Genomic DNA, 18677 nt, shown 5'->3' on the forward strand with positions numbered 1-18677 from the left:
TATTTTTTTGCAATAGTCGGGAAAAAGGATTCCACACCCTCAAAAAAAAAATAATAATAATAATAATCCATATGGTATAATGGAGTGGAAAGGAAAACAGAGTGCATCATATTTAATGGTACTTTTCGAGGCTGTTCGTTACAGAAAAGACGATGACTGTGATATCTAGTTCTCTGAGCTGAAAGTAGTGATAACAAAGCAAGAAGGCTCTCCCCCACCACCACCACCAAACGCTCGAAAAAAGCCGGCAGGGGAAAAAAAAAAAAAAAAAAAGAGAGAGAGAGAGAGAGAAGGATCACCATACATTCAATATTTTAGCCTGAAAACTGGCAGTGCGTAGCGGACAAAGCAACAGCTAAGCAAACAGACAAAAAATGTGAACTATTGTTCATATTGGTAAATGGCTTTACCCCGGGTACTTTAACTTATTCATATTTTCTCGCACGACATAGCCGGCCAATTAAAACCCTCTCTTCTTGACGAGGTTAATGAAGGCTGTAGCTTACTTCCTTCATGTGAAATATCTCTCCGAAGATGAACAAAACCTCTGAAAGTACCTGGGATAAAATGAGAGTGACGTTACAGGGTCGAAGTGATAAACGGCTTCAATTTTGGCTCGGCGATTCGCAACACTTTGGTAAATGGGTTAACGGTGTATAACAGTGTATTGCAGGTTGCTTACTGTGCTTCCTTTGTTATACTTTATTGTTCTCTCTCTCTCTCTCTCTCTCTCTCTCTCTCTCTCTCTCTCTCTGACAGGACAGGACGGTGCGTCTGTCAGTCAGGCGTTTTATATAACCAATCCCTATTCTTTGTCCTTCCTTCCAAACTGACACGAGGAATTTTTCACTGCAATTCAAAAAAGATCGATGGATTTTATGCCGGACTTGTCGGATGCAATCAAAACTTTGTAAATTTAATTCCTTCAATTCAGTGCTGCTTTTTAGTTTTAGTTTATTTCACTTACATTCAGACGGTATTTTTCAGCTTGGGAGAGATGTCTTGTAGCGAAGGAGATTAAGGAGACAATTTCTAACCCCTCCGTTTCGAAACGTCTCTCCTACTCAAAAAATCTTCTGGAAGCGGCAAGACTACAACAACAACAACAATAATAATAATAATGAAAAAAAAAATAATAATGATGATGATGATGATGATGATGATGATGATGATGATGATGATGACGTGGAGGAGGAGGAGGAGGAGGAATATAATAATAATAATAATTAATAATAATAATTAATAATAATAATTAATAATAATAATAATAATGATAATAATAATAATTATAATGATTGATAATAATAATAATAATGATTGATAATAATAATAATAATAATGATTGATGATAATAATAATAATAATAATAATAATAATAATAATAATAACAACTGCGCAACTTAGCGCAATTTTTGCTAGAACGAGGTGCCATTTAAATGCTCGGACTTGAAGAATAAAATAGTTTCCAGTCCAACACGGGCCACCGCTTCTACTGTTGTGACTCATTTCTGATCTGATATCGAGCAGAGGCCGCCGAGGGCGGCCTTTTAAGCAAATAATAATAATAAAGCACCCTGTTGGCGCATATCTCCACCATTAAAAAGCATCTGGATCCGGATGGAGATCCGTAGAGATATTGTGTGGAACACAAAGGATCCGGATCCGTCCCAAAATATTATCAATTTTTCTTTGTCCCATGGCCCACTCTTCCACAAAAGTTTATTGAAATTCTCTGAGAATTTTCGGAGATATTGTGCGGGGTACATAGGATCAGGATCCGAATCCAGATTCACTCCAAAATTTATTCTGTTTTACTTCAAGGCCCACAGCCCATCGTTCTACAATATTTTATTGAAATTAATTACGAACTTTTGGAGATATTGTGCGGTAGAATCCAGATCCGGATCCGGATCCGGATCCACCCCAAATTTAATCAATTCTTTCGTGGCCCATGGCCCACCATACCACACAATTTCATCGAAATTCATTGAGAACTTTTAGAGATATCGTGTGGACAAACACTGGTGAACATCTAACCTCCTCCAACCTCTTTGACGGAGGTCTATCTATCTATCTATCTATCTATAGCCCGACGCCCTAATCCCGCAAAGGGTGGCCGCAGACAAAACGCCTCCAAGTCACTCTGTCACCCACCATTTGACTCCCCTCCCCCCAACTCACCCCCCCCTCCCTCATATACCTCTCAACTCCATCCCTCCACCTCATCCTCGGTCTACCCCTCCCTCTCCCTCCCTCCATCTCACCTACATACACCCTCTTATGCAGTCTTTCATTCTCCATTCTCTCCACATGTCCAAACCACCTCAGTGTATTTCTCCTAATCTTTTCAACCACATCCACATCTACCCCACAACGTTCCTTCACTTCTTCATTCGTCAACCTGTCCCTCCACGTCACTCCACATGCTCCTCTCAAGTAACTCATTTCCACTGCTCTCACTCTTGACTTGTTCCCCTCTTGCAAGGTCCACGCCTCGCTTCCATACGTCAGGGTAGGGATCACAATACCATCATGCAGTGACTTCTTAACTTCCATACTCACCTCCCTATTTCTCATCACTGCTTTCAGTGTACCAACAACCTTTCTTCCCTGCTGTACCCTTTCACGTACTTCATCCCCCAAAGTTCCATCCTTACTCATCACACTACCCAAGTACTTGAATGCACTCACATTCTCCATATCCTCACCATCCAACCTCACTGCACACTCTGTGACTTCATTCCTCTCAAACACCATAACTTGACGGAGGTAATAATAATAATAATGATTAGTTGATACTAGTTGCCTATCCTCTTTGTGTTGCCACAATGAAGAAGTTTAGCCACAACTGATCATTGTGCTGTTGTTTAGATTTCGCTCCCTTGGGAGGACTAGGCCAACTAAGGGCCCTCGGTCGTTCGTTCAAAGATTCCCTGCACCTATAGTGCAGGCCGGGCCATACATTAGCCCGGTCAGTGGGGTATGGGCTGGTTAGAAAACAGTAAGGGGGGAGAACAGTACCTGGGGATTGCCCAGCACACACGTCCTGTCTCCTGGCTGGCTTTGTGGTGTGTGTGAAGGGCCCTCGTAAGGTAAATTTAATATAAACAAGGTCTGAAGACCCGAAGGATACCTGTTAAGTAACATCAACAAGCTCCGAGGAAAAAGATGTCGAAGAACGGAGGTGTAAATTTTACATTTGTCTTAATAACTGGCTAACCGTATGCTTTTCTGTAACCATATACCTTTCAGATCATAAGAGGTATATATCTGGAAAGTTACGGCATTAAACTTTTTGTGGTTTTCTCTAAAATGTGTTGCAAAGCAGAAACTGAGCAAATATGAATTTGGTACCTTCCACTAGGCTAAATGGCAAAATAGTAAGCCAAATTTATTCAACAAATATTTTTATCATAGGATTATTAACCAAATAGTTGTTTCTATTAGTTTTGACATATTTCAATTTCCAATATTCAATTTTTAGAATGAAAATGATACTATCACCTTGAAATATAGGCCAAGGTCATTTGTATTTGACAGAAGGATTTGGGTTACCCTCGGGTACCTTCAGGCGTAATATCATGAAGATCGAAGAAAAAAAGTGCAAAGAAAAATAATACTGACGAGAACAAGAAGTATCACCATTTACATGACGAAGCCTTACAATAATAAAAAGAGCCCGTGAACAGCCAGATAACCGTACCACACACGGTACTAACATTATCTAACCAAACTAGAATTAAGCAAACTAAGAATCAAACAAGACCCCTCATTTATTGCCATCCACCTGAACATACACCAAAAACCTCCACCACGCAATACATCAAAACATAAACAATAACACATTCAATCGCTACAGTCAACACAGCCAATACTACCGCACAGCACAATGCAGACATCATACATGCTGTCTCCACAGTCAACACACCCATTACTATCACGCAACACAAAGTAAACAGTCACACATACTGTCTCCACAATTACTCAGTCAACACTTGCACGTAATGTATACATTCTCCCCCCCCCCCACACACACACACAACACTGCCACGCAACTCAGTGTAAAGAGTAATACATAGTCTACACACACACACACACACACACACACACACACACACACACACACACACACACACACACACACACACACACACACACACACACACACACACACACACACACACACACACAATGTAAACAGTCACACTTTCAGTCTCCACACTCACAGCCTATCCCTTTAGCCGATTACATTTACCTCTTATCTCTCCTCCTACAGGAAACTCATTTTCTGCTTCGTGGAGAGTTGTAAATGCTTTTGTATTGAACACTGTCTCTTAATTACTTGCCTTGGCTTTTCTTGGCTTCTTTAAAAGAAAAAGAAAAAGCACTATAAATCAGGCAAGGAACAATGTGATTATAAGTTCAAGATATTGTGATTTTTCATGATTATCTTTGTTTCTTTTTTATAACACTTTGTAGATCAAATTTTATTCAGCACTTTATTTATGATACTTACCCCAACTTGATACTTATAGAAAACTGATGGTGTGCGCAAAATACCCTGAAATAAAGAACAAAATAAATACTGGAAAGCTTATTTACCGTCTCTCTCTCTCTCTCTCTCTCTCTCTCTCTCTCTTTCCTGTGTGTGTGTGTGTGTGTGTGTGTGTGTGTGTGTGTGTGTGTGTGCGTGTGTGTGTGTGCATTACGAGAGAGCAGAGATAACTTCACAAATATTGTATTACTTATTTAGATAAGGTACAATCTCTTAATCAAGTTAATGAAGCCCTCATAATGCATTCATTAATCTCATGATGTGAGAGGAGAAACGCATTATAAAAGAGAGGACCTTAAATTCACCAAGCCCCCGCAAACACAAAATTGGAGTCGCTAAGCAAACTAATGGGGGGAAAGTGGGCGTTGGAAAAGGGCTGCCCATTATTCTCAGAGCGGTACGTCGCTGGAAATGCCTAAATAGTTTGGTACTTTGTTCAGCTGTGTTGGAATAAGAGGAAAACTAGTGACACAGATATATGTTTTTACGACTCCAAAACCAGTGTCAGGGGAGAAAGGTAGCTGTATCATAAAATCAGGATATTGTGTAGATTACAGTATATACGAGTATTTCTCCATCAGGATTTTTTCCCTTGGTTTTTGGGCCCTACTTCATCCTCAAATGGGAAAAGAAGTCGGGATGATGCTAATGATGATGAAGGTGATAATGATCAGTACAGATCACTTGAGCTTTGGTTATGTAAGCATTATAAATAAAGCTGAATGGAATCGTCTGGCGGTATCAGGAATAATGAACGTCCTTGTAGAAGCCATTTTTCGTAGCCAGTTTCACTGCTGGTTCGAAAAGGGTGAAAGACAGAAGAACAAGGAGAAGAAGCGGAGGAGGAGGAGGAGGAGGAGAAGTAGAAGAATATCATAAATACAGAAAATATAGATCAATTTAAGACATGTCTACAACGACGTGTGTGCCAAAAAGTTTTATTACCTTTTGCCGAAAAACTTTATTACCATTGCAATGTTAATTTAGGTCCTTCTGGCGTGGGTGGGGTGGACAGTTGAAGGGGTAGGATAGGGGTGTTGGGTGACAGGGCACGAAGGGGTGAGTATATCCTGCGAAAATTGGTCGATGAGTAAAGTCAAATTTTACCAAGAAGTATGATGGAAGAGAGAGAGAGAGAGAGAGAGAGAGAACTGGTGGTAGGGGTAGTACAGTGCCATAGAGATGTATGTTTTAAGCTGGGAATAAAGTTGGGAAAAGTTAAAATTAAAGCTATCTCCATGAATAACAACGACAACAGCTTGAAAGACAACTGCAGCAAGAAAGACTTCACCTTATAAATCCTGATGTTTTTCGATATAGTTATGAAAGACGTCATTGTAGAGAAGAGGTTGGGAATAAGGTGCGAATTAGTCAGGCGGGGTGTCGATCTCGGGTTTGTCCAATCATTCTTATTCTGTCCTTAAAATTCTGTATGACCAGCATTTTTATGTCGCCCGGCCACGACAGCTGCTCACTGACCTTGTGGAAAGGAATTTAGACCGAGTCTTTGACCCTGCCCTGTTCCTCGAATAATTTCATCCATACCTGCCTAAACCCAAACACCGAGTGTGGTTCAGGTCAGATCAAGAGTGTTTGAGTTGACCTGACTGCATGACGTTGATTGTTGACCTATTGTTCTGAAAATGGATTAATTTCATCATCGCTTTATCTTCAGCTCTTCTGCCAACTTGGATCCAAATCTAATGAGTCCTATTTCAGTTAAAGGCCGAAACTTTGACCTTGCCCAGTGACCTTTATCCTTGATCGATTGTTCATAAAACTGAATCACTTCACCCTTTCCTGTCTCAACCTTTCCACCAGAACTGGCTAAAATCGGACCAAAGCAGTTTTAGCTGAGCTTGCCCTTGGCCTGTGATCTATGAATTTTTAGGCCAGTATTAATCACCTGTTTCTCTGATGATCTTAAATTATAATGCCAACGAAGGTGCAATGACAGTACCCTCTAGATTTCGTTTTTTTTTTTTTTTTTTCATAATCATGCTAGCGATTTCAATTTTAAAAAAAATAATAGAAAAGCGCCGAATCAAGAAAAATGATTTAAGACCATCAGAGGAACACTAAACTTTGGGCGAAAAAGATCATAGGCAAAAGGACAGACAGACAAATCGGACCGAACACAGCGGACGAGTGTAATAACATGACTCTGTAACAGCTTAGGTCCATAATCTAAATGGCATCGCTAGCTCTGTAGTACTTCTTTATAATCGCTCCATTTTGTCTTTCATACCTGAGCGTCCTCTTGTATGCCATCTGCAATATATCTTGTAACATCGACCTATTTTATATCCGTGACATATATAACACTGTGATGTAATATGCAGATTGAATGGCTACGGAAAAGGTGCATGAAAACTCCCTAACCATTTACAATACCAGTCTCAATTACTCTGACTCAAAGCCTTACGCACTGGGAATTGGGTTGGCCGCTGAATCCCCGTTCGACGCCAAGCAGAAAATTGAACATTTATTTGAACAACTGAGTGTAAATACTGTTTGTCAATACTCCGACAGGGATAATCCAGTTGGCTGTGCGTGGCTGGAATTCTGTTTTGTCGAAATTATTTGGACAACTGAGTGAAAGTTTGCGGGAGAAGCTAAGCCCTCCATCAATTTGCGCCGAAATCACTGACTCTCTCGGGGGAGAACCACAAATTTACCAACACTGATTCTGGCCGTAACAAGGAATTAACTCGGGATTTGGACATTATATACAGATTGATTTTAGCTTGTATTTTTTTTCAAATATTCACGAATAAACATAGACTGTATATAAGCAAGGGATGTATTTGAATCTGTCTTGTCTGTTTATTTCTTCTCTCCTTCTATCCATCCTTCCATCCATCTATTCATTCGTCCATTCACTCATCCATCCATCCTTCCATCAATCTTCCAGTGGGTATACCTGCCTATCTGTTCATTTATCTCATTAATCAATGTATCTGTCAATATATCCTCAGGCGTCCACTCACACTCTACAATATTCAGGGCTACCAAGAACGAAACTCCTCCCAAATACAAACCCTAACCTTGAAGATAAAAGTAAAAGGTTATTAAGCAAGTCTTGATTACAAAGACGTTGCTTTCCCCTGAATTTATTGCTGTCTACTCATCTCGTCATTAATTTTTTGTTTACTTATTTTACCAATTTTTAAGTTGCCTCCTGAGGATGAATAATCAACCCATCAATAACTCAGTTATCACACATCCATAAGGCAAATCAGGCTTATAGACGTTGTTTTCCTCAAACTTTGTTACTCCCGGTTAATCATAACATACATATACTAGAAAGCGCTCAGACGGCGCATACGTCCGCCAATGCCATTGCCATTAAAAAGGATCCGGATCCGGATCCGTGGAGATTTTGAGTGGAATACATCGGATCTGGATCCGCCCTGAAATTTAATCAATTGTTCCTTGATCCATGGCCCACTCTTCCACAAAGTTTTACTGAAAATCATTGAAAAGCTTTGAGGATATTGTGTGGGATAAATAGGATCCGGATCCGCCCCCAAATTTAACCAATTCCTTCTTGGCTCATGGCCCACCCTTCCACAAAATTTCATTGAAATTCATCGAGAACTTTTGGAGATATTGTGCGGTAGGATCTGGATCAGGATCCGGATCCGCCCCAAAATTAAATAAATACTTCCTTGACCATGGCCCACCCTTCCACAAAATTTCATTGAAAACTTTTAGAGAAATTATGTGGACAGACATACAAACAGATGAACTGCCAAAGACAGAGCGCTTGCTGGATGAACCCCCCTCTTCCGCCCCCTTCCCCTCTTGTCTGCTTAGTTTTCACAGGTGTGTGGGCAGTCATTTGGCCGAATTTTTCGCGTTTCATTGCGAAGCACTGGATGGGTTTAGGGAGCCAGAAATGGCATTGCTGGTTTCGCCAGACTTTTCTCTTCAGTTTGGTAAGAAAAAAAAAATCGATGTTTGAAATCTGAAAAAAATGGTGCATGGACCGGCCACTGGGTCCCGACTATTTCCTGAGCCATGGCCATTGATGGGTTTCAACCCGCACCCAGCCCAGGGCCTTTGACGGTTTTTGATGAAAAACTATAGGTTTCCAGGGTTTATGGATATCTAACTTCCGATTTTTTTTTTTTTTCAGAACGACTGTTACAAAATTGTGACTTGTAGAGACCAGACAGGCAGACAGACTGAACTGACCAACATGCTTGCCGAATCTTTCGATTCCGGCAAGCAACAGATATAGGTGAATACATAACCTCCTCCAACTTCGTTGGCGGAGGTAATTATACTTTTTCTGCACTTTTATTTCACCAATTTGTTATCACTTTACCCGTTTCGTGGGAGTGAATGATAATAAACCGGTGAGCAGCTCAGTTTTCATGCATCCTGTAGGTAAATCTGAACTGTACTGACGTTTTTTTGTGACCTGTTTACTTATCTCATCCTAACACCACTTTTTTCCCACCATTTTTTTCCTTTGAGTTCGTGTGGGTGAATGATGATAAACCGGTCAATAACTCAATTTACACGCACCCATTAGGCTCGCCCCGGTATGAATAATGATGCAGAGGCCGTGACTTCACTACGGTTGAACTGGGGCTGTGGCGGTGGCTCGGGGTCGGGTCGGATATATTAGCTGTCAGAGCCCCCGAGCCGGCCGTCTGTTAGCTTGCTGGGCGATTGTAGGGTGGTTGCCGACACCGATTTGTTGCTGATACGGCCCCGACACTTAACTTGATTACTCTCGCAATGTATACACGTTTTGGGATATTGCGTTCCAGGCACTGTTGTACTGTTAATTGCTTGGATTTCCACGCCTCACGTTTTTCTAGTAGAGTTTTGGGTGTCGACGTTTATGAGCTGTGAACCATCTTGACGCTGGTACACGACACTAAATCACCTCTTCCGTATCTATTTTTTTTTTTTTCGTATTACGCCACAATATTGTAATGAATTTAGTCTATCTGGTTTTTAATTTGAATATACTTTGCATCAGTAACATATCAGAAGGTACAAAGGTTATGTGCTAATTCAGCGCTAAGGACGAGTGTTAGAAAATCTCTAGTAACAAAGGGAATGTTGCTTATGTGTCGCCTTTGATACAGCTGTGTTGCCATTGATAAACCTTTTTGTTGATACAGCTGTGTTGCCACTGATAAAACCAATGTGTTGGAACAGCTGTGTTGTCACTGACAGAGCAATGTGTCGATACAGATGTGTTGCCATTAATAAACCTGCGTTGATACAACTGTGTTGTCAATGATAAACCTGTGTTGATACAGCTGTGGTGCCATTGATAAATCTATGTGTCGAAACAGCTAAGTATTGCGTGACGTTGCTGCCTGTGAGAGGTTGACCCGATAAAAACATTTTCCTTATCTCTATGCCTACTCAGAAAAGGCCCTTCATCACATCTTATAAGCCTTATCTTGCTATCTTCTGAAACAACAATACATATACTTTTTTTTCTGTTTTTCACTGTACTTTCCAAAATATCCAGCCAAAATACCAGTCCCAATTCGGTAACGACCCTTCCCTTCACGACACTCCACCCACCCTCATATATTCCTACACCTTATCTCTCCACCTGGGAAGACAACATTCCAATATTTTTCCTCATTTCACTATATTTTCCCAAACCCTCGCCATCCCCGTCCTTATTCAGCAAAGACCCCCTCCCTCTCTCCCTCCTTCCCCCCATGACACACCACCCACCCTCATATACATCCCCTGCCTTATCTCTCCACCTTGTGAGACAACATTGCTAAATTATTCTTCATTTGACCACATTTTTCCGCAGAATATCCTATGCAACCTGGCAACTTTACTGCGCCTGCATGAATAAGGACAGGTTTATGCTTTCATGAATACAGTCTGACTTTAATATATCTCTCCTAATTTGTATATATGATTTTTGCTATGAATATTTCTCTGCACTTTAATGAATTTCATGACATATCGCTGACTCATTTGCATATGAGGTTTGGCCTGACTTTCCATATATATATGTATTAATTATAATTTTACATGACCCTTAAACACAGTGCATATGTGTGCTTTCATCATTCCATATCACAATGCTTTCTTTACCTCCCACGTATTTTACATCTCATAACAAACCTTCATAACAATGTGTATAACAAAGGAATGAAATCTGTTTAGTACTTATTAATATGATTCTGTAATACACATTCAATAAACATCTGTATTTTCCTTTATATGAATTTACACCATTATATATAATTTGCTACTTTTTAAATCTCTTTAATACGCGGGCGTCTCTCTCTCTCTCTCTCTCTCTTTTTTTTTTTTTTAAGCCAACATGCCAACTCTATACATGAGTTGTAGTTCCTGTTGCAAGTTTTAATCTTCCTTACAGTGATGCTACTTACGTATGTTACGAATGAAAAAGAAAATGGCAGTTACAACTTTTACGTTTACTTCTTTATATTCTTTCGTTGGAGATACATCAGAAGTCCGTCAGTGTACTATTAACTAATGCACTGTTTATAACTGGTACGGCATGAGTATTATTCGCTTATGGCAAATTTAGATACTGCAGTAACAACTAGACAGGACTTAGAGAGCGTATTACTTCTGCCAACGCCTATACCAGACAACTCTGATCTCCATCAAATTATAATCAACTCTTCCTTGGCCTAATATCCACACACCCACAAAATTTCATTGAAATCCATCAATAACTTTGTGAGATATCTTGTGGACAAACAAACAGACAGACAAACAGGGATGAATACATAACCACCTCCAACTCCGCTGACAGAAGTAAAAAAAAAAAAGAAAAGAAAAGAAAGAAAAGAGAAAGAAAGAAAGACAATACTATGGTTCTACAGACTTTTCACAGAACTCCTCTGTTACCAGCATTTTATTATAGAGTTAATCTTCTATTAAACTCAGTTTTAAGGATGGAGGAAACGCAATTTCAGGCCAAGATAAAGTGAAAAAGAATATAGCAAAACCCAGCAAGGCCAGGCATAAATCCAAGGAAATTTAAAAAGGATCTCCCGTAACAAAAGACAACAGCATATTTATTTGCTATTTCTTACTATAAATCAATACATCTAAGAGTTAGTAGGCATAAACTTGTCCAAGTAAATGGAAGATCCTCCTTTGTGAGAGCTGATAAACTAACAACTGCCGACGCCGGCTTCCCAGTTCTCTGTGCTATATGTCTTTCCACCTCATTCTTCTCTCTGATATAGTTCCGTAATCCAGGTCGGGAGTTTGCGGGGCATGAAAGTGATGTAATACTGTCCAGAAAATGTAGCTTTTGGAGATGCAGATGGGGTTAATAATGGCATGATATTCCGTTCTGTCATCATCATCATCATCACAGCCTGTATTCTCACTTAAAAACACAAAAATCCGCAGAGAAACTTCACAAGAGAATTGTTAAAGAAAAAAATGACTGTGGAAATGATGCTATATTTTAACATAGTTAATTTCTCAGAAAATAAGAGGGGTAATGTAGTAAAACAATATGTCCTCGACTCATAAATGTAAATGTCGATAAGTATACCAAGGTACATGATAAATACGTAGAAACCGAGGACAAGTACAAGAAGTGGTGCAATATTCCCTTCCAGCTTCACAAAGTAATGGTCTGTATCAGAAATCTATGCCAATAATACTAACAAGAAATGTCTAGAAAAGGCTTGGAACTGGCACATTCTAAAAATGAATGTGTAGGAGTTTACATTGGAACAAGGGGTGCGATATTTCCTCGCTCCAAATATCATCATCATCATTATCATCAGCCATTACGAGTCCACTGCTGAACTAAAGACTCCCCCAACCTTCTCCACGAATTCCTTGACTGAGCCAATCTCTGCCACGTTTTCCCTGCAAATCTCTCTATCTCATCTCTCCACATCCTGTTTGTTTTTCTAATACGCTTAAAACCTCTTGGTGTCCAGTCAGTCAGCCTCTTCCTCCATCAGTTATCCCTTATTCTTGTTACATGGCCTGCCCACCTCCATTTCTGTTCTTTATATCTTCCATAATGTCTTTGACTTTTGTCTCCTCTCTCACCCAAGTTGATCTTTTCCTGTATCTTAAAGATACTCCCAATATTGACCTTTCCTTTGCCCTCTGAGAACGGATTTATTTATTTTCCATCGGTTTTGTCAGCTTCCAGGTCTCACAACCGTACGTCATAGCTGGGATTATATATCGTTATATGATTTTTGTTCTCCGAAACAACTGCCATGATTAAGTGATTTTTGATAGGGGAATCTGGGGGACACTTAACCCGTCCAAAACCCCGCTTATATGGTTGCCACCCAGCGTAGTAAATCTTTTTCTGTAGACAGGAAAACATTTGACTTGTCACTCAGTGTAGAGACCATAAGGCATCCCTACATTGAGTGAGTGGATGATGGGCGCCCCCATCCACCGCTGTGATGCGGGTGAAAAATGGGAAAGCAGCTGGGGTTGATAAGGTATATGCAGAGATTACTAAGTGTAGTGGAGAGAGAAGAATGATGTGCTTGTTGGAGATATGTAAGAAGGCATGGATGAGTGAAACTGTGCCAGCAGAGTGGAAAAAGGCTGTGATTGTACCCTTGTTCAAAAATAAAGGTGAGCGAAGTGAGTGCAAGAATTATCATGGGATAAGTTTACTGAGTGTGGTAGGGAAGGTATATGGAAGAATATGAAAGTAGGAGAGATATCAGAAGTCCTAGTGAGTGATGAACAGGGTGGCTTTAGGGGTGATAGAGGATGTGTCGATCAAATGTTTGCAGTGAGACAGATAGTGGAGAAGGCTAGTGAAAAGGGATATATGGTGTTTATGGCATTCATGGATCTGGAAAAAGCATACGACAAAGTAAACAGAGAAGGATTGTGGAAGGTTTTGCTCGTGTACGGTGTAGACGGTAAGCTGCCAGATGCCGTCAAGAGTTTCTATGATGGTAGTGAAGCATGTGTAAGGGTTAATGGGCATCTAAGTGAATGGTTCACGATCGGTGTGGGTGTGCGACAAGGCTGTGTGATGTCCCCATGGTTGTTTAATATATATATATGGATGGGGTGATGAGAGAAGTAAAAACGCGAGTAACGGAGAGGGGGATGGCGTTGGTAATGAATGGAGATGGATGGAATATCTCAAATTTGTTGTATGCTGATGATGCAGTACAACTTGCAAATACCGGACAAGAACTTGATAGACTAATGCAGAGTTTTGCTGGTGTCTGTGAGCGTCTTGCCTTGAGAGTAAATTTTGACAGACTACTGCAGAGTTTTGCTGATGTCTGTGAGCGCCTTGCTTTAAGAGTAAATGTAGAAAAGAGTAAAGTGATGGTTACTGAGAAAGAAGGTGACTCCCAGTGCAATCTTACAGTGAATGGAGAGAGACTGGAATTGGTGAGAGAGTTAAAATACCTGGGTACAGTGATAGAGAGGATGTGCAAAAGAAGTGAAAAGTAGAATTACACAAGGAAGAAAAGTAGCTGGTGCAATGCAGGTCTTGATAAGAAACAGAGGCTTGAGCGTTGTGGCTTCACGAGGCTTACGTGAAGGAATGTTAATGCCAACTTTAACATATGGATGTGAGACTATGATGTGGCACAAAAATGAAAGTCAGGAATGAGAGCAGTGGAGATGGGATTACTGAGGAATGTATATGGAGTACACAGAGTGGACAGGATACGAAATAATGTGATTCGTGAAAGATGTGGAGTGAGAAAGTCTGTGGACACCAGAATCGAAGAGATTGTACTAAGATGGTATGGTCATGTGGAGGGAATGGAAAACAACAGAGTGGTGAAACGGTATATCTGAGCGAATATGAAGGAGGGAGGAGGCGAGGTAGGCCAAGGAGAAGGTGGAGGGATATGGTGGATGAGTGTGCGAGGAAGAGAGGTCTGGAAATCAGTGAAGCTTTGGGACTGATAAGAGATTGAGCTGGCTGGATGAATATTGTGATGAGAAGAGCATGATCAGGGATTTGGCACCTCTTTTTAACGTGGCAGTGTCCGGATAGACTCTATCGGATACGTTTATGTGAAGCTACAGAAAGACATGAATGTTTTTGTTGTACCTGATAGAGCCAGGATTCCGGAGGCCTCATTGATGAGCGAATGGAAGCGTGGCCCATTGGAGTGGGCAAATTTGGGCTGCCTAGACATTGCTATTCCTCACCCTGCCCTAGGGTGGGAAAGGAATTCCAGATGATGTTGATGTACTTCCAATCCTGCATCCAACAGTAAATCTGCTACTGTTCCATCTTCTCCCAAAGCTTTTCCTCTTTTCATAATCTTAAGAGAAATGTTTACGTTGTCTGGTGTTACCTCAGGTATTTCATTTGTGTCAACTGAAAAGTTAGCTATAGACATAACTGTCTTTGATGCATACAGTTCTTTGTAAAATTCTTCAGCTCTGCATTTAATGACTTCACCGTTTTTATCATCCAGTGGTATAATTTGTTGCTTTCCTAGTGCCAGTTTACTTCGGACCTGCTTCAGACTTTTTTGATATGGTTTCATTGATCTGATACATGTTTCGTTTCCTTTTTTCTTCTCTTTGTCTCTTGTTAGTAAGCTTAATTAATTCCGCTCGTTCTATTGCATCTTTTTTTTTTTTGCTATCCATTTTTTTTTTTTTTTTTTTTTTATGAGCTCGAATGTCTCGTCTGAATACTTCTTGGCTTTGATTGTGTTAGGTTTTCGCTATTACCTCCTCTGATTCTCTTAACACTTTTGTTAATCTCTCATTCAACTCAATATCACATTCAGTATTACGTAGAGCCTGAAATCTGTTCGCTATTTTAAACTGAAAGGCTGCTTTGTTTTCATTTACTTCTATTGGGCATATCTTTTTATTTTTAACCATCTTCTCTCTTTCACTTCTGAAACTGAATCTAGCTGTGCATCCCACCAATCTATGGTCACTTGCTGTAGTTGCTTTGTTGATAACTGTGACATTTGTGATCGTGTCATTCTTGTGTGCTATAATGAAGTAAAATTCTTTCAATTTCAAGAAAGAAATTTTGGCTAGTAGAAAGAGGATATGAGTAACACTGCTAACTTCCTCCAGTTTCATTAAAAACAATGTATTCATAAAATCTGTACGTGAATAACATCCATAATTTTTCAATCTGAAATTATAGATAGAAAGATAGATAGACAGATAGATAGATATTCAGGAGGAGCACACTGATTGTAACGTTCTTAAATCTCCCTTAAATCCAATATGTATATGTGTACAAAACAGAAGTAGAACATAAATAATGACTTCAAGTTTCTATCATCCATTCCCAGAAAAGAAATGTGTTGGAGCAGATGCAGGACAGTACTATTACCCCAGCATTTTATCTTTAAAAATCATAAAATAATCAAAATCTATATGGGGATAAAAAAAAAAGGAAGGAAAAAGAAAAAAAAAAAAAAAGTGAATGTAGGCCTGCCAGCTGAGTTTGCTTTTCGTCAAGTTCCTTCCCTGCCACATCCACTCTTGCCATTCATGCTCCACTTCTCATTTTATTTCTTTAAATTTTACAGAATAATCAAAATGAATTTCAAAAGGCCAAAAATCATGAGTGTGAGTTGAATATCCCTGTTGAGTGTGTTTTCCATCACCTTTCACCCCCGTTGTATTCACTTTTGACATCCATGTTTCATCTTTCACTTTCTTCTTTGAGCACCTCGAAATAAATAAAACTAATGCAAAAGGCAAAAAAAAAAAAATAATAATAATGTGTTGACTATGCATGTAGAATCGACTTTTCATGGTCCTTTAATTTTGATATCCATATTTTACCTCTCGATTTCTTTCTTTAATTTTCGCTAGAAAAAAAAAATTGTCAAAAACAAAAAACAAAAAAAGACTGACTTGAATAAGCCTGTCGAGTCTGCCACATTCACTTTGACATCCATGTTCCATCTTACAAAATCTTGCTTTCAGCTTCACAAGATAAACAAAATAAATGTGAGCTGGCAAAAAAGCAGGAGTGTGAGTTGAGTATGCCAGTCGAATCTGATTTCCATCATAATCCTTTACTTTTGACATCCATGTTCCACCTTCCAGTTTCTCTTCATAAACTTCACGACATAAACAAAAATATTCCTGTCGAGCCTGCTTTTCGTCAGGCTCCACCCTGCCACATACAGTACACTCTCAGCAACCGTGTTCCAATTAAGTTTTTCACGGCCTGCAGGTGTGAGGCGCGAGGGGTAGAGCCCATGCATGGTCGCTGAGCGTGGCGGGGCCGGGTGTGGGCGAGTGTGGGCGTGGGTGGAGTGTCGCGGGCGCCTGCTGGTCGCTATGGCCGTCAACGTGCTCATGCCGCTGCTCATCCCTCTCGGCGAACAGATCACCAACGGTGAGGACATGTTTACAAATATCCTTCCTCATTACACTGCATTTCATTTTCAGGCAGGTAATCTCATTTAACGTTATAGCTTTAGTGTCCTTATACGTACAGATACTGCATATCTGTGTCGGTAAGTGTGAAGGGTGTGCGAGTGATCTTTTTTCCCCACTCCATTTTAAACTGGTGATCTTGCACAACCTTACAACTTTAGTGTTCTCGTACAGTATAGTACTCATATATCTATAAGTACCTGTAATAATGAGACTGATTTATGTTTCTAAACGACTGACCAACCACATTACGAAACAGAGAAAAAGGTTTACCTTTCCAATCTCGCGACATCTTTAATCTCTCTGAGGAGGTTTTGCAATCCAAGGGATTGCCTGGAACTCCGTCCTTCTTGCCTTTCATGGTAATTCAGTTTTTTTACAATTTTGAAATACCTGCTGAGGTATTAGTTCCTGTTTTCGAATAAATTGTGTGTGTATGTGTGTGTGTGTGTGTGTGTGTGTGTGTGTGTGTGTGTGTACAAAATTATTACCGTGTGTTAAAAAACTGAATGTACGGAAGGAAGGAGGTGGAAGAAACACTGGCGACTAATGACACAGACAAACATGGAAGATGAAACAACTGTTCAGCTGTCAGTAAGAACCGAGGCTGTGGCATCTTATGATTATCAGATATCGGAGAGAAAGGAAAAAAAATGTTGAGCATGAAGTATGCAGAGGACTTGTGCGAAGGTTTCTGAAGGGTGAAGGAAGGGAAGGGTGCAGTAAATCAGTGAAGTGGGAAATTAAACTGGATTTATATAATGACCAGTGCAATCCAAAGAGAATGACAGGAAAAGTTTGGTACTATCTTTTAAAGGGGAAAAAGTGGTGCACTCTCAGAACTAAGCCGAATAACAGACTGTGGATAAGGTATGGAAATTTTAAGCTTTTTTTTTTTTTTAATACGAAAAACAAATTGTAAATTATATTTAGGTAAGCAACGAGTACAGAGAGGTAAAAGGTTCCTCTTCCTTTTACTTCATATACTTCTCACTTCCCTCTGCCGTACAGTATTCCAAAGCCGAGGGAGGAGTGGTATGTTTTCTGTCATATTTATGATACATCGAGAATAAAAGTAACAAACAAGTCTTAAGTGTGAAGAAGGTACGGTGGAATAGTAGCAGAATTTTTGTCCCTATCCGTACAAAGTGGAGCCGAAGTGACAGGACCTTGAAATTGGTAATCGATGCAATAAAACCTGAGATGGCCTTGCGTGAGTTTTGGTGCCAACTTTTATAACTAATAACTGGGGACGTGAACGATGTAAGTGAGGAGTAAATCTGGAATGGAAAAGGTGGAAGCTGGTAAGGAGGATATTTGGAACCAAGTGATTAGACGGAGGAATGAGAGGGAAATGAGTATGAAGACGGAATAAATTGGCTCCAAGAAAAATTTTTACCCCTTGAAACTGGTGACTTAAAAAAAAATCATTTTCTAGTTTAATCAGGCACGATAAAATAATTTCATTCAGCTTAACCCCTTCAATTCGGTGACGTAGTTTACAGGCTTGCTATTTCCAGGCGATTTTATTCAGCTTAGGGCGAATTTGCGAATCTGAGGCGTTAGATATAGCCCTCATTCACCTCTCCAGTGCAATAGGCCTCTCATAGTGCTGAAAAAATAGTCCAAGGGTAGGGGGATACATAAAGAAAGTACCATCACCTCCGTTTATAAGTGCTACAGGAGTAGTGTGTGTGTGTGTGTGTGTGTGTGTGTGTGTGTGTGTGTGTGTGTGTGT

At 40.0% G+C, this 18677-nt stretch overlaps 1 protein-coding gene across 1 annotated transcript in view; it reads left to right on the top strand.

Annotated features, from left to right (window-relative positions):
* Positions 1-18677, top strand: part of LOC145404270 (putative neural-cadherin 2) — a 171483-nt gene that overhangs the window by 11411 nt on the left and 141395 nt on the right. Inside the window, 2 exon segments of the mRNA XM_080275791.1 lie at positions 16741-16811; positions 16814-16898. Of these exon segments, the coding sequence (XP_080131917.1) occupies positions 16741-16811; positions 16814-16898 (156 nt within the window).

The sequence above is a fragment of the Coenobita brevimanus genome, chromosome 63, assembly GCF_032717465.1.
Source record: "Coenobita brevimanus isolate Jiangsu-jjx chromosome 63, ASM3271746v2, whole genome shotgun sequence".
Classification (NCBI taxonomy): Eukaryota; Metazoa; Arthropoda; class Malacostraca; order Decapoda; family Coenobitidae; genus Coenobita; species Coenobita brevimanus.